The sequence below is a fragment of the Hemitrygon akajei genome, chromosome 9 (assembly GCF_048418815.1).
Source record: "Hemitrygon akajei chromosome 9, sHemAka1.3, whole genome shotgun sequence".
In the NCBI taxonomy this organism is placed as follows: Eukaryota; Metazoa; Chordata; class Chondrichthyes; order Myliobatiformes; family Dasyatidae; genus Hemitrygon; species Hemitrygon akajei.
This window is the reverse complement of record NC_133132.1, coordinates 62,153,409-62,180,698: the sequence shown is the minus strand read 5'-3', so window position 1 is coordinate 62,180,698 and position 27,290 is coordinate 62,153,409. Positions and strand designations below refer to the sequence as shown.

Genomic DNA, 27,290 nt, shown 5'->3' with positions numbered 1-27,290 from the left:
ATATATAATTAAAGTGGGCCTTTTTCTTCTAATGGTGAGCATTATTTCCTTGTGCCAATATCTCTCCTTTTAATCTTTCCCCTCTATTTCTCACTAATCTATTATTTCTGTCTTTATTCTCAACACGCAAGTTGTACTGGTTTCTTGTACCTCTACATTGCTGATCAATACCTTGGCATTTTGTAACGATTAAGAAAGATTAGAATATGTTTGGAACTGGATGGGTGAAATTTGAGGGTGTGTTCCTCATTCTCCATCACTTTATGAAAGATCTGATGGGCAGTTTCATGTGTTTAAAGGACTGATGGGGTAAGTTGAAGCTGTTTTCCCTAGAGTGAAGGAGACTGACGGATGATTTTATACAGGTTTATAAAACCATGAGGGGCATAGATCATTCCGTCTTTTTCATGAGTAGGGAGTGCAAAACTAGATGGCATAAGACTTGAGGCAGGGAGGGGAAAATTCAAAGGAGATCTTAGAAAAAAGTGTTTTATTACACATCAGGTGGTGTGTAAATGGGGTAGTGTTCATGGGTTCATCAAGATGGAGAAGATTTCTAGTGAGGATTGTTCATCTGGACTGAATATCTTTTACACTGCTAAATTGTTGTCTTGTTTCTAGCTTTGGAAAGACATTGTAGGAGAAATTGAACATCACCTAAACTCAGGAAATCACAGTCTGGAAACGCCTGGCATCTGGGGAAAGACAGGCTGACATTTCAAATGAAGCTGCTTTGTTTGAAACTCTTTTATCTCCCTTCTAGATGCTATAATTGTGGATTTTAAATATTTTAATATAATTTGAAACTATCTCATCAGAAAAATTGCATTTATATTGTAAACAGAAGATATTCTTCAGATGCTGGTGTGTGTTGCATTTATATTATGTTCTTTAACATTAAAAACATTCCAAAACTTTCTCAAGGGAATAGAGTAATACAGCATGGAAACAGGTCCTATGGCCCAGCTTTTCCATGGTGCCCACCAAGAGAGATCCATTTTCCAACATTTGGCCCATCTCTCTAAACCCCTCCTATTCAAGTACTTATCTTTTTGATATCCAAATTGTGCCTTGCTAGCAAGCAAATGTTTATGTTACATACAAGGAAGTAAGACTCATGAGTAATGGTTAGATTTGAAGACAGGTCTGTGAGGAATTAAAAAAAACAGGTAGAGACAGAAGGATTAGGAGTGAATCAACTCTTCTTGGTGTACAAATATATCAGTGCTGTCCCAATTCTGCTCACCAGACCTGGAATATCTAGCAGTTAAGTGCTGTCCTTTTTCCCGACCACAGGAGTTCTCTAGGGTCATTTTGGTAGCGGTATACATTCCACCTCAGGCCAATGTCAAGCAGGCTTTAGATGATCTGAGCAATGGGATCAACATGCATGAAACAGCGCACCCTAACACCTTCACCATTGTTTTGGGAGATTTTAACCAGGCCAGTCTGAAAAAATCACTAAGCAATTACCATCAACTGATCACTTGCAATACTAGAGGAAACAACACACTTGGACCACTGTTACACCATCAAGAATGCCTACCATGCTATTTCACGCCCTCACTTCGGGAACTCTGATTACCTAGCTGTACTTCTACTCCCTGAGTATAGGCAGAGACTGAAGACTGCAGCACCAGTAGTGAGGACAAAGAAGATATGGACAAGGGAAGCACAGGAGTGCCTACAGGACTGCTTTGAATCGATGGACTGGACTGTATTCAGGGATTCATCTTCGAACCTGGATGAGTATGCTGCAGTTGTTACTGACTTCATCAAAACCTCTGTGGATGAGTGTATGCCTACAAAGACTTACTGTACATTCCCAAACCAAAAGCCATGGATGAACTAGGAGGTACGCCATCTGCTGAAGGCCAGATCTGTGACATTCAGGCTTGTACCAGAAAATCAGGTATGATTTGTGGAGGGCTAGTTCAAGGGCGAAGAGACAATTTTGAATGAGGTTGGAGGCAAAGTTGGATACACGACAACTTTGCCAGGCCTTGTGAGGCATTACTTCCTACAAAGTGAAACCCAATAGCATGAATGGCAGCGATTCTTCACTACCAGATTATCTCAATGCCTTCTATGCCTGCTTTGAAAGGGAGAATACATCTACTGCTGTGAAGATCCCTGATGACCCTGTGATCTCTGTCTCAGAGGCTGATGTTAGGCTGTCTTTAAAGAAAGTGAACCCTCGCAAGGCAGAAGGTCCCAATGGAGTACCTGGTAAGGCTCTGAAAACCTGTGCCAACCAACTGGAGGGAGTATTCAAGGACATTTTCAACCTCTCACTGCTACGGGCGGAAGTTCCCACATTCTTCAAAAAGTCAACAATTATACCAGTGCCTCAGAAGAACAGTGTGAGTTGCCTTAATAAATATTGCCTGGTAGCAGTCACTCTACAGTGATGAAATACTTTGAGTGGTTGGTCATGACTAGACTGAACTCCTGCTTCAGCAAGGACGTGGACCCATTGCAATTTGCCTACTGTCACAATAGGTCAACAGCAGGCGCCATCTCAATGGCTCTGCATGTGGCTTTAGACCACCTGGACAACACAAGCACCTATGTCAGGATGCTGTTTATCGACTATAGCTCAGCATTCAGCACCATTCACACAATCCTGATTGAGAAGTTGCAGAACCTGAGCCTTTGTACCTCCCTCTGCAATTTGATCCTCGACTTCCTAACCAGAAGACCACAATCTGTGCGGATTGGTGATAACATATCCTCCTCGTTGACGATCAACACTGGTGCACCTCGGGTGTGTGCTTAGCCCACTGCTCTACTCTCTGTATTCACATGACTGGCTAGGCATAGCTCAAATACCATTTATAAATTTGCTGACAATACAAGGATTGTTGGTAGAATCTCAGGTGGTGACAAGAGGGCATACAGGAGTGAGATATGCCAACTAGTGAAGTGGTGCCACATCAATAAACTGGCACTCAATGTCAGTAAGATGAAAGAGCTGATTATGGACTTCAGGAAAGGTAAGACAAAGGAGCACATACCAATCCTCAGAGGGATCAGAAGTGGAGAGAATGAGCAGTTTCAAGTTCTTAGGTGTCAAGATCTTTGAGGATCTAACCTGGTCCCAACATATCGATGTAGTCATAAAGAAGGCAAGACAGCGGCTATACTGTATTTGGAGTTTGAAGAGATTTGGCATGTCAACAAACACACTCAAAAACTTCTATAGATGCACTATGGAGAACATTCTGACAGGTTATATCACTGTCTGGATTGGCGGGGGAAGTGGGGTGGGCTACTGCACAGGACCAAAAGAAGCTGCAAAGGCTTATAAATTTAATCAGCTCCATCTTGAGTACTAGCCTACAAAGTACCCAGGACATCTTCAGGGAGCGGTGTTTCAGAAAGGCAGCATCCATTATATCAGACCTCCAGCACCCAGGACATGCCATTTTCTCACTGTTAACATCAGGTAGGAGGTACAGAAGCCTGAAGGCACACACTCAGTGATTCAGGAACAGCTTCTTCCCCTCTGCCATCCAATTCCTAAATGGACATTGAACCTTCAGACACTTCTTCACTTTTTTAAAATATATAGTATTTCTATTTGTTGTACAATTTTTAATCTATTCAATATACGTATACTGTATAAAATATATGGAATAAGATTTATTTATTATATTATTTTATTTTTTCTTCTATTGTATTGCATTGAACTGCTGCTGCTAAGTTAACAAATTTCACATCACATGCATGTGGTTCTGATTCTGAATGTTCAGAGTTTTGAGCATAAATCAATAATGGTGGAGAATTAAAGTAAGAATGTAAAGTCCTTCTTTAAATTGTATAGATATCAATACACATTGGAAAGCTGATGTTCCAAGTTCATTCGAGTTTGAAGACACAATGGAGGACAAAAGGTATTGCAATTACGGTTTGCTTAATGATACCCAATCCCAGGTTCTAGGCTCTATAGGGTAAAATATTAATCTATGTACCTCATATATAGAGGACATGGATTTTTCAGTTTTTAATAGTATTTGGCAACATTGACTATTTTGAAAAGAAAACAAGCTTCACTACAACAACCTTGGAATTAGTAAAAACAATGGGGGACTAGTTCAGACTTGTGTTTTCAACAAAGACTTCACTTCCTTTATTTGTACACATCTGTGTTTTATGCCCCATTTCCACCCAGACTCCTGCCCCTGGCTTTCCCCCCCCCCTCCCCCCCAACATGTATGTGATGATGCCCAGATGCCATAAAATAAATGGGATAGTCCAGGCAATGATGAACATTTTGAAAACCACAAAAGGTGTTGCTGGGACAAACTGAATGAAGGTGTTAGTTCTGCGGGTTCCACTCAGGTCTTGTTGCTGGCACGGAGTATCAGTGAAATCAACTCATACTTGGAAAGTATTTGATTTTGGGAATTTATTTTGATTTTATTGTTTGAAATTGGAAAGCCAGTGCTAAGAGAGAATAATGCTGTTTATGTTATGGGGAATAACTAAGTGAAAAGCACAACCTTTGTTTGCACACAGTCCCTGGGTTACATTCCTGAGAACTGTTTGTAACCTGAATTGTTTGTAAGCTGGAAATGAGCAACAACAACAGATTAGGAGAGTGCCGTCAAATAGTATCACTTACTTAGTGAATGAGCAAGTGAGACTGCTTGATGATTTTGGCTCTGCTCATTTTGACCAAGTACCTGATTGTCATGACTCAGTGGGGGGGGGGGGGGAGGAAAGCACACAAAGTGTACCCTGGAAGAAGATGCATGCAGCCCCATAGTAGTTGACAAAAACCATCCCATCTGTTTCCCAGATATTCATATGTATGGGAGTCCTTAAGTCGGGCATTTGTAACCCATGGAGGATCTGTATTTAAGTTTTCTCTGATGGGTAGGATGGAGAATGACTTCTTCTGCAGCTTGGTGGTCTCTGACATAGCCGATGAATGGGACAGTTAGGTTCCACCACATTTGGGGCTGGATGTGCTTGTCTGAGGGTAAATGGTTTGCACTCAATACACTGGTCTTCTGTGCTCCTAGTTAGTGTGATCCTGAATGCCCTTTCTCCATGTTGAGTTGTCATGAATCACAGATTCCTAGGAGTTGGGGTTGTTGAGCTTCATAGGAAGGTTTTGAGCATTTCCACTGTCCAGCCGGAAATCTCTTGTCAGAATGTTTCAGGTTTTGTGAAATGATCTGGAGTTAACTGTGGAATGAGCACCCTGATACTGATGAGAGATTGTTGACATTGGCTTTTTTGCACTGGCCAGTGAATTGTACTATTATCCTATAATTTTGTACCATCTTTGAGGTCCTGCTTTTCAAAATCCTTTTCCTCAAATGGCTGTGCTGGGACATTTTTGAACTTCAGCATCTTCATCAGTGTTGCCTTTGAGGTGTGGCTCCTGAGAAATGAGAAGTGGTTTATATTTTACAGCATTTTGCAATGAACCTTTTATTGTTACACAGCATGGGATGTTTGGTAAAATAACTTTGTTTTTCAGAGATGAAGTACAAGGTACTTTCTTTGTACACTTCTGTGAATGTCATTGATGGAGTCTGACTTCCCAGTGACTGCAGAAGTAAATGTCTGTGAACTGCAACCCTGATAGAAAGTTTGGGTGTGGACTGAAGGAAGTGTGAAATGAACAGTTTCTCATTAGTCCTGTAAATTTATTCCAATGCAGTGGGAAGCCTGTGGAAGGAGACTTTCAGGAAAGCATTGGGATTTAGCAGTTAGTGGAGCTGCTGCCTCCTGCCTCTAGAGATGTGGGTTCGATCCTGACCATCAGTGCTGTCTCTGTGGAGTCTGCACGTTCTCCATGCAGCCACGTGGAATTCCCCGGATGCTCTGGTTTCCTCCTACATTCTAAAACTGTACGAGTCAATTGTCCACTACAAATAGCACTTGGAGTATAGAAGAGGGGTAGAATCTGGAGAGTTGATGGAGATAATAAAATGGGTTGTGGCAAGTGTTGGGGGAATCAGTGTAAATAGGTGCTTAATGGTTGACGTGGACGTTGTGAGCCAAAGGGCCTGTTTTAGTGGGTATCTCTCAAAGACAATGCAGCCTTGCTTACACGTGTGTGTATAGTGTGTATGAGGAGGGAACACATTTATTCTGAGTGAGTGTATGTAATAGAATAAAACATCCTTTAATGAAGAATCATGGATTAGTGGATATTATAGTGGCTGGCAGAACCATGGATTCATTAATATTATTAAATTGGCAGGAACGAAGGAAAGATTTTATGAGGATGTTACCGGGACTCAAGGGACTGAGATTAGGGAGAGATTCAACAAATGAGATCTTTATTCCTTGGCACTTAGGAGACTGTATAAAATCATGAGGGTCATAGATAGAGAATCTTTTTCTTAGGATTGGGGGATCAAGAACTAGCAGGCACAGGTTTAAGGTAAGAGGAAGAAGAATAGGAACCTGAGGGACAAATTTTTTACACAGAGCATATATGGAATGAGCTGCCAGAGGAAGTGGTCGAGGTAAGTAGAAGCAACACACACAAAATGCTAGAGGAACTCAGTAGGCCAGGCAGCATTGATGGAAAAAAGTACAGTTGATGTTTTGGGCTGAGACCCTTCATCATTTGTCCTGATGCTCTTTTCCATAGATGCTGCCTGGCCTACTGAGTTCCTCCAACAGTTAGTGTGTGTTGTTTGGATTTCTAACATCCAAGCAGATTTTTCTCTTGTTTCTGGTAAGTACAATTAACAACATTTAAAAGAAACTTGGACAGGAAGGGTTTAGAGGGGTATATATGGGTCAAATGTAAGCAATTGGGATGAGCTTAGATGAGCATTTTGGTCAGCATGGATGAATTGGGCCAAACAGCCCTTTTCCATGCTGTATCACTCTAATTACAATAATAAGCTAAAAGTAAGATGAGAATGAAGAGACAAAGGAGGGGAACAAAGTGAGAGAGAAGAAAGAAGGCAAAATGGAGAGGAAAATACCAAATGTGAGAAAGAAGAGATAAAGGGATTGAGGAGGCTGTGAGTGAGGGAGCACAAAGATTGTCCAGGGAGCAGGACGCAGCTATGGTCCAACATGCATTCTGTGGAGGCCATCAGGTGATGTGACATCAGATTTGCCCAAGTGAGAAGATTCCGGTTAATGACAAACAAAAGACCATTCTATTCCAAGGCCCATGGCTGTTGAAGGAATGGACACCAGACACGACACAGGAAGGTAACTGGGAACTCTGTATACTTTGTGTTTATATACAGGTGGGGAGAATGGAGCAGCAGCTACAACTGAGCAAGCCCTTTATAAAAATCCATTTGGGAGATATTGAGGAGCAAATGAAAAAAATTCCACTGCCACTAAATGCAATCGGTGTGTCTTGTATCTTCCTGCACTCAAACTGTATTTGGGCTTAACAATATATTGTATATTGGATAAAGCTACAATTAGTCTGGATATTAGCCTTTCTTCATCTCCTGTCTTTTTCACGATGTGTGTCAATGATAATAAACCTGATTCTGATCGTATAGGGCTCAAGTAAGACTACACATGGAATTCTGGCTTCCCATCTTAAGGAAGGATATGGTTTGTAATAGTTCAACAGTTCCATTTAATATCAGAGAATGTAAACAATATACAAACTGAAATTCTTATTCTCCACAGACATCTTCGAAACAGAAAACCCCCAAAGAATGAATGACAGAGAAAACAGGAACCTCAAAGTTCCCTGCCTCCTCCCATGCACGAGCAGCATCAACCCTCCCCCCACTTATTCCAGCATGAAACATCAGCATTCCCACCACCCACCATGCCAGCAGCAGTAACCCCCCACAGAGAGATCATGGTCTACAGTCCATCAAAGACTAACAGTTCACTCCAACATTTCAACATCCCACATGTTCTCTCACTAACAAGGGAGAGGCAGATATTGCTCCTTCCATTGAGAGGGGGGGTACAAACAGTCACTATTTCGATATTACAGTCATCCTGAAGCATAGCTTTTTATTTCAAATTCCCTGTCTTGAGAAGAGGGGAGGGAGAGAGTGCCCTTCAACAGCCACTCTTGCTGTCTTCGATGTTCCGGCTCCTGCTATGCTTCATTATATGACACCGGCAAGAATTTGTGTTCACAGGGACTGCACAAGGTTAAGGTCGCACCTGGACATACTAATCTGCGAGCTCCAAGAATGGGAACACGCTGCCATGCTGAACCATAGTTTTCGAGTGTCCTTGTAGATTAAAGATCCCAGTAGGACCCCAGCCGCCCTGAAAAGAAAAATAGAGACATTACAGTAAGAAGAGTTTAATTGTTTTGCTGATGAGCTGGGGGAAGATGCCATCTGGTGTCATCCTTTATTATTAATAGAGGGAGGACAATAGATTCCCCAATATTAATTGTGCTCTAGTCTTTGATGTGCTACAATTTGATTGAGACTAAGTTGAAGTGAAGAGTTTACACTAGCAACCATTGGTCCGTTGTCACTGAACAAGTTATTTGGCCTTTGTGTGATCTTGCTGAATCCAACTTGGTTGTTATGTTTTTCACATTTTACAATGACTGGGCTTGATCTATAGATCTGTGGAGACAAACACTTTATGGTATCCCGAAAGGTTCATGGAAAGCACTGTAAATATTAAGGTCAAACAAGGTGAAGTCCACACACACACACAATTAAGGTTAAGGTTCATGGCATCTTTGGCCCACCACAGCCATGCTAACATTTTTGCTCATCTACACTAATCTAGTTTCCTGCATTGGGACTGTCTTTCTATTCTTTACCCATTTAAGTGCCTGTATAAATGCCTCTTAAACATAGTAAATGTATCTGACTCCTCTGCAGCAAGTTCCAGATATCAACCACTCGATGTGAAAAAAACTTGCCCCTCAGATCCCCTTTAAAACTCCTTCCTATCCACCTTAAGATTATGCCTTCTTGTGTTTGATACCATTACCTTGGGAAAAAGACTGACTCTCTACCCTCTTAATGCCTCCCATAATCTTGTATACTTCTATCAGATCACCTCTCAGCCTGCTTTACTCCAGGGAAAATGAGCAGTATCTTACCAATCTCTTCCAATGGCTGAAGTCCTCCAATCTAGACAATATCTTGGTGAACTTGTTCTGATATTCTAAGGCCAAACTTATGAAGGCACTTTCGGGGAAGTATGAATTGGACCCCTACTTCACATTCCAAAATCCATTGCTTTTGCACTCATTGGGATTTAATGCCACCTTACACTGCTGTGCCAACTTTCCACCTGATCTTCATCCTCCTGGAGCCTTAAACAACCTTTACCATCTCCAACACCGATTTTTATGTCATCCACAAACTTCCTATTCATACATTAACATCTTAAGACAGAATCAGAATCAAATTTATTACCAATGACATGTATGTCATGAAATGTGTTTGTAGCAGCATAGTCCAGGCATGACAAATTACTTTTAGTTACAATAAAAAATACATTCTGTAGTGAAAAGAGAACAGTGAGGTGGTGTTTACGAACCATTCAGATGTTGAGTGTGGCTCCTGGACATCCTCGCTGATGGTAGTACAGAGAAGAGGGCATGTTTCAGATGGTGAGGGTGCTGCATTCTTGAGGCACCACCTCTTGAAGATGGTGGGGAGGTTTGTGCCCATGATGAATCTGGCTAAGTCTATAACCATTTACAGCCCTTTGCAGTCCTGACTGTGATGCATTCAGTCAGTTAGCTCTCCACACAGTACATTTTACCCACATTATATTCCAAAAAAGTATAAGGCATAACATTGTCCAGTTCTCCTGGCTGAATCTTAGTAAAGAAAAAAAGTGTGACACCATCATTAAATCTAGCAATGGCTCCTGGAGCACACAAAGGATCCCTCAGCACTATAGTGAAGATAACTACCCCTATTCTCCTAGATTCCTGATTTCAATATCTTCACCTCAGTGTACGCTCAAAAGAACAAATTGGAGATACAAGCGACTGCAGGTGCTCGAATCTGAAGCAACAAACAATCTGCTGGAGGAAATCAACCAGTCAAGCAGCAGATTTGAGGGGAAATATATTGCCGATATTTCAGGTTGAAATCCTAAATGAGAGGGAGGTGGTAATTTTAAGAGGTGAAGGGAGGAGTGAGACAGGGACCAGAAGCAAATACAACCAATTCCCCTCCAACTGTCTGGTCTCCTCAGGCCACCAGTCACCTTTGGCCCCCGTATCACTTCTCTCCCCCCCTGCCCCCCCCCATCTTTATATCAGGCTCTCTCAATCCTGCTGCAGGGTCTTAACCCAAAACATCAGCAATTCCTTTCTTCCCACAGATAATGCTCGACCTGCTGAGTTTCTCCAGCAGATTGTTGTAAGAGAAATTAACTGTCACATTCTCATTGATGAAGGGTCTTGGCCCGAAACATCGATTGTTTTCTCTTTTCCATAGATGCTGCCTGGCCTGCTGAATTCCTCCAGCATTTTGTGTGTGTCACATTCTCATTGTTGGATTTTGCTGTGTGAAAATTGGTTGCCATTTCCTCTAACAATGCACTTCATTTTCTTCAGTGGTAAAGCTGTTGGATGCCTCTAAGTCATTAAAGTGGTAAAGGCAATATACTCTTTCCCTGGTCTCTGTAATTCCCTTTGCAATTAATCCCTCAACCACCAGTGGCCATGCCTCCTGCTGCCAAGATCCCAAGCTCTGAAATTCCCTCACTAAACCCCTTGCCTCATTCTTCTCCTGACTTCTTAAAGCCCACATTGGCCTCCATTCCTCCATCTGTTTATGTTCTGTAATTTTGTTTCTTTTGGAGGACATCTTGGGACATTATACTCCATTAAATACTCTGAATGGAAGGCTACAGCTTGTCCTTATCCTTGTTCTATTCGTGCTCTCCAACTGTGATCTATTCAGAGATTTATCTGTAACATCACCTTGCAGCTCTTGAACATCACCCGATTTCTTTGGGCACAGAGCTCGGAAAAAGCAATGCAACAGACTTTTATGCCATAAATTGGCGAGTTGTTTTGTTACGTCTCCCCTCTCACTGTCAAACGGGACACCTCTTTTTCCCTTATTAGGGAGGGAGCCTGTGGTATGTCAAATTACTGGGTGAACGAGTAGTCTTTGGAATTCAGCAAGTCTGTGTCTTTGCTGCACGCTTGAAGGCTCAGTCGGGGGAGCTGATGCTTTTTTGCTGGTGGGGGATCGTTGCTTTGCTGCTGCTTGTGCGTGGGAGGGGAAGCTGGGGGGGGGCCTTGGGGTTCTAACGTTTAACTGTTATTCATCCTTTGGGGGCACACCTCTGTTTTCATGGACGTTTGCGAAGAAAAAGAATTTCAGAATGTATATTGTATACATTTCTCTAACATTAATTTACCTATTGAAACCTATTGATTCAATAATTTCATTATAAAATCATGAGATACGTGGATAGGAAATGTTTAAAGGTATGTGGACCAAACACAGGCCAATGGGATTAGCTCAGGTAGGTAAGGGCTTGTTTCTGTGCGTTTCTCTGACTCTAGTATGATCACTAGATGCAGGTAAATTAGTTAAATTACATTTGTTCAATTTTTTTTGTCACGTGTACCAAAGTGCAGTGAAAAAGTTTTGCTTTGCACGCCATCCAGACAGATACTACGCAACTACATCCTTCCTGTGTACCCAGTCATTAAGTCCGTGTCAACCATTAACCACCCGTTTACATTAGCCTTCGCTATCCCATTTTATTTTCCTCACATTCTCTCCAAATCTCCACCTATACTGAGGGCAATTTACAGTGTTTCACAACCCTTCAAGCCGCAGGGCTTTGGGAGGAAATTGGAGCGCCCATGTAGTAATAGAGATAGATCTCCACACAGATAGCGCCAGTGGTCAAGGTGGGTGTTTGGAGCAGGTTTGGCTAGGGGGGAATTTGACAAACGCTTGATCGATGGAAGACGCCCGGACGAATCAGTCCAGCCGGGCCGCATCTGCCCGTCTCCTAGCAACGGCTGAGGCGGGGCCCGTCTGATTTCGCTTCCGATAGCCGTGCCGGACGTGATGTCAACGCTTTGGTTACGTGGCCGCAGGGAGGAGGAGGGGCGGCGATGCTGAAGATGATGGCGGCGGCCGAGAGCGGCAATGGCTCGGGAGGCGGGCGGCTGGAAGTCTCCATCGACGGCTTGACACTGAGCCCGGACCCAGAGGAAGATGAAGGGCTGAAGAGCAGACCGCAGCAGCAGCAGGTCTCGGTTGGCAAAGCTGGCCCGGGAACCGAGTCAGGATCGGGCCCAGGCTCCGGGGATGGACAGGCCGCTGACCGGGAGACCCAGGCTCGGGTGGAGGAGATGGAGCAGCGATGGGGCTTCGCTCTGAACGAGCTCTACAGTCTGGCTCTCAGGTTCTTTAAAGGTACTGCTTCAAACAATACACCCATCCCATCAAAAGCGAACACTTTCCTACAAAGTCTTGTTTCTGTAGTGGCTGTCACCTCTCACGAATCCAGTGAAAGTATGTCAGTCTGTCACTAACTAACAGAGGCAGCAAAGGTAGGCAATTTATGCACAGCCAACATCTGCAAACAAAAGTCCAGTTATAACCAAGTTTCGAGTAAGTGCATTGACATTAGTGCTCATTCTGTGGAGGAAAGATGTGTTGGACTTGGCGTCTAGTCCACAGGGAGACACTTCCGACAACGTATCACGAGAACTCTTCCTGTTCTACCCTGGTAGAGTACCATTCTTTGTCGGCCGGGTTCACTATGCTTGAGCTGTAGTTTAATTATATTTAATTATGAGGGCATTAATTGCAGTGCCAAAAATGTCATTTCAGTTCCTCTATATTATATTTGCTCTTTCAAAGCGAGTCCAGTTAGTCTTACTTTCTGTAATTCTGCAGGATTCCCTCCCCTCATTTTTAATCAGTTCTCTTGAATTTTGCATACATGCTGTTTCGGGAAAATCTTTCCTAAATTTGTGGCACTTTGCCTTTCCTAGTTATCTTTAATCTGTGTTCTCGAGTTACTTATTCTCCACCAGTAGAAGTAGTCTCTTGTTTGTAAAGCTGCAAATGGTTTGAGCATTTCCCCTGAACATCTCTTCAGTGATGGGGAGGATCCCAATTTATTTAGTTTTACTGCTATTTACAAATAAGCTATGCAAATAGAAGGTGGAAATACCAGAGTAATGAGTGAGAATATGTCAAGGACTGAAGAAGATTGACTGAGGAAAGGTTGCAGTGAGTTTGATTGTTCACCTTGGAACAGAAGGGCTGTCAGGTAAACTTATTAATGAGTGTACAGATAAAGAATGCAAGTACACCAGCTGGATTGTTGTATCTCCAGTCAACTCATTCGTGCAGATTAAGTTGTCAGTTTGAGCTGAGAGCCAGCAGATGTTGTAAATCTGCAGCAGCAAACAATCTGCTAGAAGAACTCAGTGAGTTAAGCAGCAACTGTGAGAAGAAAGGAGTTCTTTGCCTCCCACAGATGTTGCTTGACCTGCTGAGTTCTTCCAGCAGATTGTTTGTTTTACCTGAGCTCAGCCCATTTGCCTCTGGCTCAGAGCTCTTTAAGGCTTTCCTATCCATGTACCTGTATAAATGTCTTTTCGGTTTTGTAGTTGTACCCAGCTCTGCCACTTACTCTGGCAGTACGTTCCATATACCCACTACTGGGACTTGCCCTCTTTGTGTTACTAACATTGCAGAGGAGCTACAGGAGCCTGAAGACTCAGTGTTTTAAGGGCAGTTTCTGTGCCTCCACCAGTCCAGGAGCACTACCCTGTCACTTATCTTTTATACTGTTTAATTTCAAACTTCAAGCAGTTTTTGTGTCTTGTACTGCACTGCTTCTATAAAGCAACAGTACACCCCTCACAATAATTTTATAAACCTTTTTGCCATTCAGTAAGTTGATAGCTGAGCCAAGCTCGATGCAAAGGAAGAACCTACTTCTCTTACCACTGATTGATGCAAGATTTAAAAGGAATTGGCCCAAAAATGTTCTGCTATAAAGGCAGTAGAGGCAAAAACAATACACTTAATACTCCCATTGTTTGCGAGGGAATCTGAGGGGTAAGTTTTCTACACAGTGGTTGTGCACTACCAATGGCAGTGGTGGGATTAGCTACAATCATTACATTTGAGGCATTTAGACCTACAATAGACAAGGCATCGAAGTATATGTCAGGCAGATATAGTTAGTGTAGATGGACAGAAAGATCAGCTTGGATGTGATGGGCTTAATGTCCTTTCTGTATGCAGTGTGACTCAATCAGTCTTATTTTCATTGACCTAGACGACATGAAATGTGTTTTGTGGCAGCAGCACAGTGCAAAGATAACATTACTATAAATTACAGAACAAAACAAGATGGTGTCCGTGCACAATTTAAAAATCTGGCAGAGGGGAAGAAGTTGTTTCTGTATCATTGAATGTGGGTCTTCTGTCTGCTTTGCCTCCTCCGCAGTGGCAGTAACAATAATAAAGCATGTTCCGAATGATGAGGGTTCTTAGTGATGAATGCCACTTTGAGGCACTGCCTCCTGAGCGTGTCCTCGGTGGGGAGGGTTGTGCCTGCGATGGAGCTGGTTGAGTCTGTGACCCTCTTGAGATCCTGTGCACTTGAGCCTTCATTCCAGACTGTGATGCAACTGGTCAGCATGCTTTCCACCATCTCTCTACAGAAATTTGAAGGTCTTTGATAACATACTCAATCTCTTCCATCTCCTAACAAGGTAGAGGCACTATGTCAGTGGACCAAGAACTAGGAAGTGCCATTAGGTGTTTTTGTTTCAGCCAGTGTGATTCAATAATTAAATACTGTTTCGAGTGTGATTAATATGTATGATTCTGTAATACTACCATAGCACCATGGGACAGTTCATAGCTGCTTTGAAGATTTGGCTTCATTATTGTTCCATGCCACTTGTTGTAGAGTTTGCACATCCTCCATGTGACTGTGAATTTCCCCAGTGTATTCTGCTTTCTTTGCGCATCCCACATCTGAAAGGTGTGTGGGTTGGTCAGTTAACTGACCAGTGTCAATTGCTTCTAATGTCAGGAGTGGGGATGGGAATGTGGGAAGACCAGGTTACCGAGAAAACTAATGGGGAAATGGTCTGTGAGTTAACATAGACTCCGTGAACTGAAATGATCTTATCTTCTTTGTATGCAAATATTAAAAAATTTCTAGAGTCCTCTATAACTTTGGTTCCTTTTGGTGTAATGTTGAAATAATCCACAGCAAATGGAGATATAAATTTACCCAGTGATTCTACCATTCCAAATATTTTCATTCCTACCACCCCAAACACTCCCTCCTTCCTTAATTCTCACCATGATACCAATCTCTCAGCAAGTTTACCTGCTGTGATGTATTTGATAATTTCATTGGTCCACAATTAAACACTTAACTGCAGAGAGTCTGAAAACTGGAGCAGAATTGGACCAGAGCTGCAAATGTATCCGGAGACTTTAAATATTTCCCCCTTTTTAAAATTGTGGCCCCACTTATAAAGAAAATTGGTGACCTAAATTTGTCTCTAATATCCCTTTTGAGGAGAGGTATAATTACAGGGTTGAAAAGTTGCATTATAATTTCAGTTATTAATGTGGGCATGCTGGGAGGAAATTGGCAGGGATATTTAAATATTTATATGCAGAAGTTATTGTGTATAACTTTGATTTAAATTTATATTGAATATTTATTTTCAGTAAAGTGCAATTGTTCTTTTTTTTAATCCCTAGTCTAAATTCCTATGACTACATCTTTTTCCCAAACTGCACGCATAAAGTTAACATTGTAACTTATCTTCCTGGTACCAAAATCGCTGTCTCACACACACACACATCAAGCATTCTTTTGATAATCTTCCTTATAAGAACTATTGTTGAAGCTTCCAGAATTGAAATGGAATTACTGACCTGGTTAGGAAATGGGTTGAGTGTCAAGAGACAGAATAGAGGTGATGAACAGGGTGTGACAGCTGGCATCCTGCAGGAATCTGTGCTTGGTCTATATCTACTCACCAAATTTGCTAATCACAGTTGATGTTATACAGAGCCATATATCCAAGATGTCAGATCATGCTTGGATGGGCAACATTATGTAAAGTCTGCATGGAGAGTTAAATTGAAAAGGTATTAAATAAATTCATAATATTGTGGCATATTGATTTTAATAGTCAAATAGCTCTGATTCTGAAAAGGATGGAACAGACTGCTTGCAAATGGTTGAGATTTTGCCATGATGGTGTTTAAGAATAGACTTGGGTTCTGCACTGTGGTCAAGTAGTTCTAGTACAATTACAGCACTGACATCTGGTAATGTGAAAAATTGCATATCGTTCAAAGAAAGCTAATGGAATCCAATCCAATTAATTACCATCCATCAGCCTACTGTGTTATCAGCAAAGTTCCAGAAGGTGTAATTACTAGTACTAGCAAGTGGCATTTCTGAGCCATTACCCGGCTTGAATTTCACTAGGACTGTTCAGATCCAGACATCATCCCAGCCTTGCTACATATTTGGACGAAAGAGATGGATTCCAGAACTGAGTGACTTCTTTGACAGCATGCCTGCATTTACCGGAGTGGCATCCAGAGGTCACGGTAAAATTGAAGTTGGCTTTCAGAGGAAAGCACCTCATACAAGCACATGAATTGGGAGCAGGAGCAGGCCACTCAGATGCTCAAGTCTGCTCAAAGGTTCAAAGGTACAATTTAATGTCAGAGAAATGTATACAATATACATCCTGAAATACTTTTTCTTTGCAAACATCCTCGAAAACAGGAGTGCCCCAAAGAATGAACGATCATTAAATGTTAGATCTCCCGCACGTAAGCGGCAGTGGGTGACAATCCCTCCTCCCCCCACCCCACCGGCAAAAACAAGCATTAGCACCGCCACCGAGCACTCAAGTGTGAGCAAAGCAATAGCAAAGACACAGACTTGCAGTTACCCCAAAGACCTCGCGTTTCACCCAGTATTCGACATACCAGTGGTTCTCTCTCTCCCTAATAAAGGAGAAAGAGGTGTCTCCATTTTCCCAGCAAGTGGGGAGGTATAACAAACAACTCGCTGGTTTACAATGTTAAAGATCTGCCACGTCACTTTTTTCGAGCTCTGTACCCAAAGAAACTGGCCACACAACTGCAGATATTCTGACTCCCTTGACGACCCACAGGTTTCCTGTCGTGACACTGATCCTTGATCTGCCCGTCTCCAGAGCCCTGAGATCCCAGACTTCCAAATCCGAGCTGGACTCTTAGGCCGAGCCTTTGGTGTGCCGAACAATGACAAAACCCTGAGAGTGGGTCCCATTCCCGCCAAGACCCGTAGTCAGTGTGTAACTCCAGGTCATGGTCTTCAAAAGAGCCCCAAAAGGAAAAATAGAGATATTAAAGATGGAAATAGAGCTGTTTCCAAAGATGCAAATAAAGGAGTTGCTGTTAGGTGCCATTAATCCTCCTAAGCTGCTCCTCCTCCTCCTCCTTCTCCATTGCTCCAGCATTTAATTAAAAAATGTCTGATTCTAATCTTGATTCCTTATTCTTGTCCATCAATGGTAACCTTGCACCTCCTTGTCAGGTAGCTATGTAGTGTTGTCTTTTAAAAAGAACGGTTTTCACTGCCCACCAGAAGAGAGTGCTGAATACTCAATGATCCTCAGAGAAAATTTTGTCTTTAATAGGTATTTGTTGCCTTTTCATGGTAATTTCTAGTTTCACCCACGAGGAAAAATCCCATCATATTAACCATGTCATGACACCCTTAATCCGAAGTTGGGGTCATATCATTGTTGAAGCTCTTGGACTGCAAAAGTTACTTAGGACAGTTTCCTGGACCCAACAGCTTCAGCTGTTTCATCAATGACCTTCCATTAAAAGGTAAGAGGTGGGATGTCTGCTGATTACACAATCTGCAGTTGAAGCATCCATGCTTGTATGCAGTAAGGCCTGGACCACATTCAGTATTATTACTGTTGCTTAGTCTCCCATATCAATAACTTGGGGATTATTTACATGCACACAAACTAGGAAGAGGCCACTGAGCTCCTGAAGCCTGTTCTGCCATAACTTGTCAGATTGTAACCATCTCTCCTTTCAAACTCTTGTTTATCAATTTTTTCTCTACCTGAGAAATATTTACTGTCCATCCGTCACTTCAGAGGATGAGACTGTAAAGACTGGGAGCTTGCCGGATTTGTTTTAGATGAACAGCTCCTTGACTCCTAGTTTTAGATCGTCTCATGAGTAGCCATGCTCAACATATTCCTTCTTTCAAGGCCTGTCCTGGGCCCAGCATATTGATGCAGTTACAAAGACAGAGGCTATATTTCATTTGAAGTTTGAGGAGAATTGGTATGTCTTTCAAATTTCTAAGGATGTACCGTGGAGAGCTTTCTAAATGGTTGCATCTCTGCCAGGTATGCAGAGGCCACTGCACAGGACAGACACTGCACCTTCAACTGAAATGAGACAATTTCTATCCTTCCTTTTGATGCTTGTTAAGCAAGAAAAAGCTTGCATATATGTACAGGAAGTTGAAAGCTGCAGCAAAGTGTTCATTGGTTTCCTATGAATGGCAGGATATTCTTCTTTCACAGAAATCCAAAACTTGTCCAGGGGCAGGTCTGTTAATCTCAGCATGAGTGCATGATGAGAGTGCAGCTCACAGAGTTCTTCCTGTTCTCTCAAAGTCAAGTTCTCAGGTTGAGCAGAAGATTCAGAGAATGGGTCCCTTACCCAGTTGTACACTTATGTTGAAAGGGAGGAAAAATACTGTTCAATTTTTTCCTGCAGTTCTTTCAAGTGGTTTTCAATAAGACTCAAGACTTTCTGCTCCTTCCTCACTCTCAAGCCCAAGCAGCAGTGGAATCATTTCAAGATTTCCTTTTGCAATATGATTTTTCCAAAGTTTCAGTTTCCTTTTAAATCCAAGAATCTTGTCACTTGAAGTCAAAACCTTTTCTCCAGAGTCTTGCAGAGACGTGTTCAACTGGTTAATGTGATGAAAAGTGTCTGCTAAATTGGCTAGTTTCTGCAGCCATTCTTTATTTTCAAAGCACTCAAAGAATGACATAGTAAATAACTAAATGAGAAAACCACAAAAAATATGAAAACTTCACAGTACAGTTCTCTACTAACCTACACAATCCACCTTTTGCAACATTTACAGTGGCAGGCCAGCTCAGTCGCAGTGTGTAAAATTCCCTTCTTTAGAATGAAAAATTTCCTCCAATTTTCTACTGCACTGATAGTTTGTTTGCTCCCATAAGTCAGTCTTAGGGGAAGTTTAGAGGAGGTGATTTGAGAGGGAGAGCCTGACATCACAGCCCAAGTTGGGTGAGTGCATTCATTGCTTGGAAAACACACTTCACATTGCTCGTCAGCTTACCATTCTCTCCGCCATGCATATAGTGCTCACCAATTATCAACGTTTCTCCCCCCCCCCCCCCCCCAAATCTCATATCAAAAACTGAGAATGGACTCAGCCAAGTAAACATGGTCCTGCTGCACACTGCCATAATGGACTGAGACACCTCTAATGAGATTACGAATGGGGCCCACCATTGCACGTGCAAGCATCAAGCATTGCGTGAAGTTCAAAAAATGATGTGTCTTTTTTTTAATCATGATCTCTCATGGAACCCCTAGCGACCTCTCACAGAACTCTGGTTGAGAAACTCTTTGCTGGTCAGATAGCATTCATCATTGAGCAAACAGAGTCGTTGATTGGGACAGGATCAGTGTTCTTTGGGAAGAAAATGGATTAATGAAGGCAAGCTAGCATGAATCTGTTTGGGGATAGTAATCTTTATCCAATGTGATAGAATAGTGATGAAGTAACAAGTAGAGATTGAGGTAGTGAGGTGTGGTGTACAGGTTTACATACGGCTTTTGATAAGGTGCCACATAACAGGTTTTCAACATAGCCAAAGCACTTACCGTAAAGTGCATCAAAAGCATGGATACAATGTTTATTATTTAAGGAGCATTAATGATGAACGGTTTGGGACAGGAGAAGGGAAGATAGTGGAGTTCCCAAGGGATTGGTGTAGGGGTTATTACTTTTGTTGTAAAGGCCCAAGTGTGCAAACTACAGTTGTAAAATTTGCATTTGAGACAAATGCTGGAAATCTTTTGTACTGTCAAGAGGATAGTGATTGCAGCCTGGTGAATTGGGCAATGTATAGCAGATGAATGGCATTTTCTGTATGGCAGTGCAGAAAAGTGTGACATGCATTTTTGTATGGAAAGACAAAGCAATAAAGTAATTCTTTTGTGAAAAGGTTCAGGAGCAGAGAAACCTATGGTGCCCAAATGAGACCAAATTAAGCAACTTATTTTGCTGCCAGTAGAATAGGCTGGTCAAGGCTTGTTAATTGCTGTTGATCCATCTGGTTAAATTAGTGGAGTGAATGAGGCATGGTTAGGAGACAAAATGGTGTAATATCTGAAATTAAAGTGGACCTGGTGTGCTGGAGTGAGGAAGACAGAGTGAATGTTGCAAGTTGATAACCTTTCTGGCAGTGGCCCCTTCTCTTCCCTTCTTATCATCCAGGTAGCCCAGTCTCCTTCCAGATGAAGCAGTGACCTGTTTGCATCTCTTCCAATTGAGAATATTGTGCTTAGTGTTTACAATGTGTTATGTATTGATAAAGCAAATACAGATTAGGCAACTAGTATGCACAGTGCCTTTCCTCAGTCTGCACAGGTGACCCTGAGCTTCCAACGGTCTATCGCTGTAATTCTCCATCCCACTTGGGTTTCCATCTTTGTTCTCCTGCACTGGTCTAAATCTAATCCAATGAAAACTCAAGAAACAACAACTTCTCACCAGGCACGTTGTAGCTCTTGGGTCTCACAATCTCAGCCAGTTCTTGCAAAAGGTCATTGTCTAGAATGTTGACTTAGTTTTCCTCTCTCCACAGATGCTGACTGACCTGAGTATTTACGCAAATCTCTTTTATTTCAGGTTTTCAATATCTGCTGTACTTCTGCATTTTTTCCTTCTTCCCTACTCTCATCAGTCACATTCTAATTAGATTAGATTCAACTGTATTATCATTGTGCCGAGTACAGATACAAAGCCAAATGAAATGCAGTTAGCATCTAACCAGAAATGCAAAGAATAGTGTTATTTATAAAATAACTGAGAATAAAAAGTAAGTGCTACAGCACACAAATATAAAAGTACTGAGACAGCACAATATAGGTGCAATACTGCTTAGTGCTGTGATGTGAGGTTCAGCAGGGTCATAGCCTCAGGGAAGAAGCTCTTCCTGTGCCTGCTGGTGTGGGAGCAGAGGCTCCTGTAGCGCAGACTAGATGGGAAGAGAGTAAAAAGTCCATTGTTAGGGTGAGATGCATGCTTGATAATGCTTTTCGACCTGCCCAGGCAGCGTTTATGGTAGATGTTCTCAGTGATGGGCAATTGGGTGCTGATAATCCGCTGGGCAGTTTTCACCACACGCTGGAGTGCTTTGCGGTCCGATATGGGACAATTGGCACCATTTTCAGACAGATTAGCAGTGATGAGCATCTTCAGAGTCTTCTCTTAGACAGCATCACCGTTACTTGCACAGTCTGCTTTGTCTTAGTCTCCATCCCATCGTGGCCATTTTCTGTGTTCTTTTCCACCCCACGCCACCCACCCATGATATATGCTTTATTTCAATAGATGGGCTCCCTGAAATATCAGCATCAAATATATTATCACTTAGTTATGATGTGATATTTGTTTTGTGGTAGTAGTACAGTGCAAAGACAAAATTAACATAAATTACAAAAACAATGTGCATAAAAATAGATAAAGTATTGCTGTTCATGGACTGTTCAGAAATCTGATGGTAGAGGGGAAGAAGTTGTTTTTGAATCATTAGGTGTGTAATCTTCAGTCTCCTGTATCACCTCCCTGATGGTGGTAATGAGAAGAGGGCATATCCTGGATAAAGGTTGTTCGTGATGCCTGCTGCTGCTTTGAGGCACTACCTTTTGATGATGTCCTCGATGCTGGGGAGGGTTGTACCCATGATGGAGCCGATTGAGTCTATAACATTATACAGCCTCTTGCGGTCCTATGCATTGGAGCCTCCAGACTAGGCTGCGAGACAACCAGGTCATGTGCTCGCCCCTGTACATCTATAGAAATTTATAAACCAAACCTCTTAAAGCCCCTAGTGAAGTAGTGCCACTGGCATGCTTTCTGATTGCCTCAATATTTTGGCCACTGAATAGATTCTACAAGATGTTGACGCCCATGAACTTAAAGCTGCTCACCCTTTTCATTGTTGACACCTCAATGCGGTCTGGTGTGTGTTTTCCTGACTTGCCTTTCCTGAAGTCCACATTTGGTTCCTTGGTGACATTGGGTGTGAGGTTTTTGACGGCACACCGCTCAACCAGCCCATCTCTCACTCCTGTATGCTGCCTTTTTGCTGTGCGCAATTTGAGCAACAACAGTTGTCATTAGCAAATTTATAGACTTTATAGACCTTTCGCTAAATTCTTTACCTCTGTTTCTGCATTGTTCAGGCAATAAAGAAGAAGACGCTGAGGCTGTGGAATGCGTTACGACAGTTAGTGATGAAAGTAACTGAGCAGGCACATGAGGATAGGGTGTTTTCATATGAAAAGCCTGCATTAACTGGGCAAATAACTTATAGTAACTGACTTTAGTTACTGTTGACAGGAAAATGTGATAAAACTTGGAATTAATTCTGCTGTATTTTCTGTGTGTGGTTTCTGCAGAGTCCTATGGTCCAAGGGGATCTTCTGCAGAAGATAGAATTACTTGCACAATTACCCATTGTTCATTCATGAGCCCAGGCAGTCTTTATAGGGCATGTTTGGCCTGTCTATGTTGATGAATCAAAATCCCAAGGGTTTGCTGGAGTAGAGGTTGATAAGCTTGTTTTTTAAATCAGGGAAATTACAACTGTTGGACATAGGAAGTTAACTGTCTAAGACTGCAGAAATAAAATTTTCTTTGAGAATTAATGTATTTTGGACTTCTCTCTCTATTCTAGGAGGTTTGTGTGTATGCTCAATTGTTGGGTTGCTCATCGACTCATTGATTCTTGGACACTTAAAACAAAGGCTGTGGTGATGAAGTGGGAAAAGGTGATGAGGTAATGAATGTCTTATCAGACGTGGCATATGCCGGAGTCATAATCCTTATTGTTTCTTTACTTGATCAGATGGATAGCTTTTTTCTGCAATCACAATTTTACTGTATTGAAATTAATCTAGAGAATAGATACTGTAACTGGCATATCTCCTACCTGTCCAACTCAACCTATATGCCAGCTTCTGAATGCCAATACACCAGTCAACCCAATAGAATGGTATAGTTGAGAGCCTAGAGCCTGAGTAGGTGATTGTCCTGGATTGATTAGGAGTCCTGCACAACATCAGAATATGTGTAAAATGAATGTGCCATTCCACGCTGCATTACAGTGGTGCATTGTTTTAGAAGCATAGCTGCCATTGTAATCTGGGGAAATGTTTCAGTTGGGAAACGTGGCATGCGTGCCCAAGATGGTACATGCAAAAGTTTTCTGGCACGCCACCTGCAGTGCTACTTCTCAATTCTTTAAACCCCACCCATAATAGAAAGATGTATAATGATTATCTTTACTGCCCAAATGAAGCACAAAGGTTTTTTTGCAACCAGAGAGCAGTGAGATGTTTTCACAGGGAACATCACACGGTGGTTTAGAGCCAGCTAGATGTTTGTGACAGCATGCAATGTGGATAATACATTTTGAAACCCTCACATCTGGTATATAGTAAATGGTTGGGCCAGTTGACATTGGTTTCACTCTGCTGATATTTTTCTTCAGTCATTTGTGAGTGAACATTAGATGTTCAGTGATAATAACTGTAAATACTGTATGCAGTTTAGCACCTCCATCAATATTCTATACACACATTATTGAAGTTTATTGGAGAGATATTTTAAAATTATGTTTACCCTGTTCAACTTGTTCAGAATGTCAAGTATACCGGCAAAGAAACAAAAAAGTTCAGATAATGGGAGGAGTAGCAGATTTTCAAAAGTGGCAGAATGAAAGATATGGCATGATTTTAAAAGAGTGATAAAGCATTATGCCTCTGTTCCAAAACACTGGTGTTTAGGACTCCTCCGAAAGCTTCATTATGAAACTGTTCATAAGCGTCTTTGCAATAAAAGTTAATAAGAACCAAAAGAACACATTTCTTGAGAAATCAACAAAAGAAATGCAGGCAAATATTTTTTCAGACCACTCTAATTTAGTTGCTGCTAGTTTTGAACTTTCAAATACTATTGATCCAACATGGAAACTCACACAGGGATGTAGACTATGTTGAAGAATCATGGCTAGAGTGTGCTCCTTTTTTGATGATTTTCCAAAAAGAAGAAAAATTTTCACCGTATTAAGGATTTGCCATTGAGCAGAAACATGGTAAAGATGGAATGTTGATCATGGGAACAAACAACATACCGTAACTAAGAGAAGATATTAGTTCATATAAATTTCTGTTTGTCTTGATGAGAGCACTGATGTTACATCATCAGTTAGGCTAGCCATAATTGCTCAATTTTGTCAGTGTGATGAAATAAGCAAAGAACTGATCGATTTTGTAATGTTACCTGAACACACCACAAGGGTTGATGTAAGGCAGTGGTAAAAGAATTGTCTGGTCGACAGGTTAACCTTCCAAAAATAGTTTCCATGACAATTGATGGTGCACCTGGGATGATTGCCAAAACCTACCTCTTTACCAATCTGTTTGTAAAATATGCTGGACATCACTGCTAGGCTTTCAGTGGATAGTACATGAAGAGGCTTTGTATGGAAAAGCTGGCCTTAAGGAACTTGAAGTGATGAAGATTATAACCAAGGTAATTAATTTTATTTCAGGATGTGCTGTGAAAGGAGACTTTTGGAATTTACTGAGCAAGGTGAATTTGGTGCACACAGGGAGGGCTACTTATGTAAAGCAATTTTCAATGGCTTAGTAAAGGTTCTGTCCTTAAATGATTTGATGAGTGTTTGGAAGAAATTTTTCTGTTCTTGTTGAGTGAAAACTCCTCGTCAAGATTTACATGACGTGTAGATTTGTAGAGTAATGATTTTTTGCAGATTTCTCATAGTATTTAAATAACTCGAACACAAAATTACAAGGGTCTGGCAAAACAGTTGATGTTTATGTTTGACAATATAAAAGTCTTTGAAATCAAATTATAAGTATTTAAGGATGATGCCAAAAAATAGCACTTTTAAATATTTTCCAAACCTTAAAGAAACACATGCTTCATGAAATTCCTGAAAAGTCAGTTAATCAGAGCCTTCCAATGCAATTTTGGAGTATTACTGATTCAACTACAGAACAATTTTCTTTAAAATTCACTAAGTTCATGTTATTTGAAGCAGTTGAAAAAAATTCATTAAATACACTGACAGTGTAACATAAGACAAGCTGATTTTGAAATGTTGCAGTGGATGGATTGATTTGGAGAATTTTGAATTGATTGCAAAGCAGCTCAATTTGGATTGTAAAATTTGTCAATTTAAGAACTGAACTAGAAAATACTGAAAAAGATCAGTTTATGACTGGATCAAAGCATAAAAATCTAGATGATGAGATTCTGAAACTCAAATTCCATTCCTGAACCTTTTAACTGTCTGAGAAAACTTGCAATGACAATATTAGCAATATTTTCCTTGACATATTCATGTGAGTCATTGTTTTCAGTGATGAACTTGGTCGATTCTAATATAGGAGTAGACTCACTGAAACTAGTGCTCAAAATAACCAGATTCAAGCTGGATATAAATGTTTGTCATTGTTTGTGCAGCGACAGAAGTCTCCACTGAGAGTAAAGTGTGTTTACTTATCATTCTTGGTCATTAATGAATATGCACCAAAGCTTATAATTTCACATTCACATTTCTTATACATGAGGTACAATAACAATACTACTTAGGACTGATGTTATTTTTCTAATTGTCTTTTTAAGATTAGTATAACTTTTGAACAGGTTTTTGAAAATCCTTCATTTATTTCAATCCTACTATTATACTTTTATTAATAGTAAAACAATGAATACATGTAAATAAACAACAGGACTTATCCTTTTTAACTTAAAGCCCATAATTATTACTTCAGTAATGATCTCTGCTCAAAATAACCATGGTGCATGATAATCTTTAGAAGATTATTGTCAATTTGGGTGCACGCTCTCAAGGTTTGCCACCTTAGTGTTACCTTCCACATTGTTACTCAGTCAGTGGGGTTTGGCCTCCTACTTACCACTTATCTTCCCTCCGTCTGCCCAGTTTAACCATCAGTGAAGGTTCACTACTGATGAGTCAGTCAGCACATTAAGGGAGGAAATAAAAAGATCAATAATTGCCTGCTTTGTTTTGCCAAAATTGATAAAAGCCTCCCTGTTGCAACTAGCTCCTACGGCTTCATGCTTTCTAAAAGGTTTCTTTGTCATTAGTTGATATTTTGTAATAATGATAGAATCTGCTTTGTTTCTGTGTTTGGTGTCTCGATTTGGGAAGAACAACATTATTTCATAAAATGAAGGGAATTTATAGTGCAGAAGGGGCTATTCAACCCATTATGTTCAGTGGCTATATTTCATTAGGATATTGAGGAGATTTGGTATGTCACCTAAGACCTTGCAAATTTCTCCAGAGATACTGAGGAGGGCATTCTAATTGACTGCATTACCATCTGGTATGGGGGAGGGCAGTGCACAGGATCGAAATAAGCTGCAGAAAGTTGTAAACTCAGTCAGCTCCATCATGGGAACTAGCTTCCCCAGCATCCAGGACATCATTAAGGCATGATGCCTCAAAAAGGCAACACCTATTATTGAGGACCTCTATCACCCAGGACATGCCCTCTTCTCACTAGGGAGGAGGTACAGAAGCCTGAGGGCACACGCTTAATGATTCAGGAACAGCTTCTTCCCCTCTGCCATCTGATTTCTGAACGGACATTGAACTTAAAAACACTACCTCATTACTTTTTTTTGCATTACTTGTTTAATTTATCTTGTATACATTTATTACAGTGTGTGTATATATGTACTGTAATTCAGTTTTACTATTTATTGCTTTGTACTGCTGATAAAAATTATTCAGCTTGTTTTTACTCTTCAGCTTTGTAGGCTACTGTTCTGGTACTCTGGTTACTACCTTGGACTGTACTTAAATTTCCCTCTAGCTTGCACTAATCATTATTTTTTTTTATTCATTTTGACATGTTAGTTGATGTATAATTTATGTTAATTTAAATTTATTTTTTGTTTGTAATGTACTCTGCTATTGCAAAAAGCTAATTTTATGGCTT

General features: G+C 41.1%; 1 protein-coding gene across 1 annotated transcript in view; it reads left to right on the top strand.

Moving 5' to 3' along the window:
* Positions 1 to 12,004: 12,004 nt before the first annotated feature.
* Positions 12,005 to 27,290, top strand: part of acbd3 (acyl-Coenzyme A binding domain containing 3) — a 70,100-nt gene continuing 54,814 nt past the window's right edge. The window contains exon 1 of the mRNA XM_073056106.1: positions 12,005 to 12,344. Within this exon, the coding sequence (XP_072912207.1) occupies positions 12,041 to 12,344 (304 nt within the window). The 5' untranslated portion in view covers positions 12,005 to 12,040. The remainder of the gene's footprint in view (positions 12,345 to 27,290) is intronic.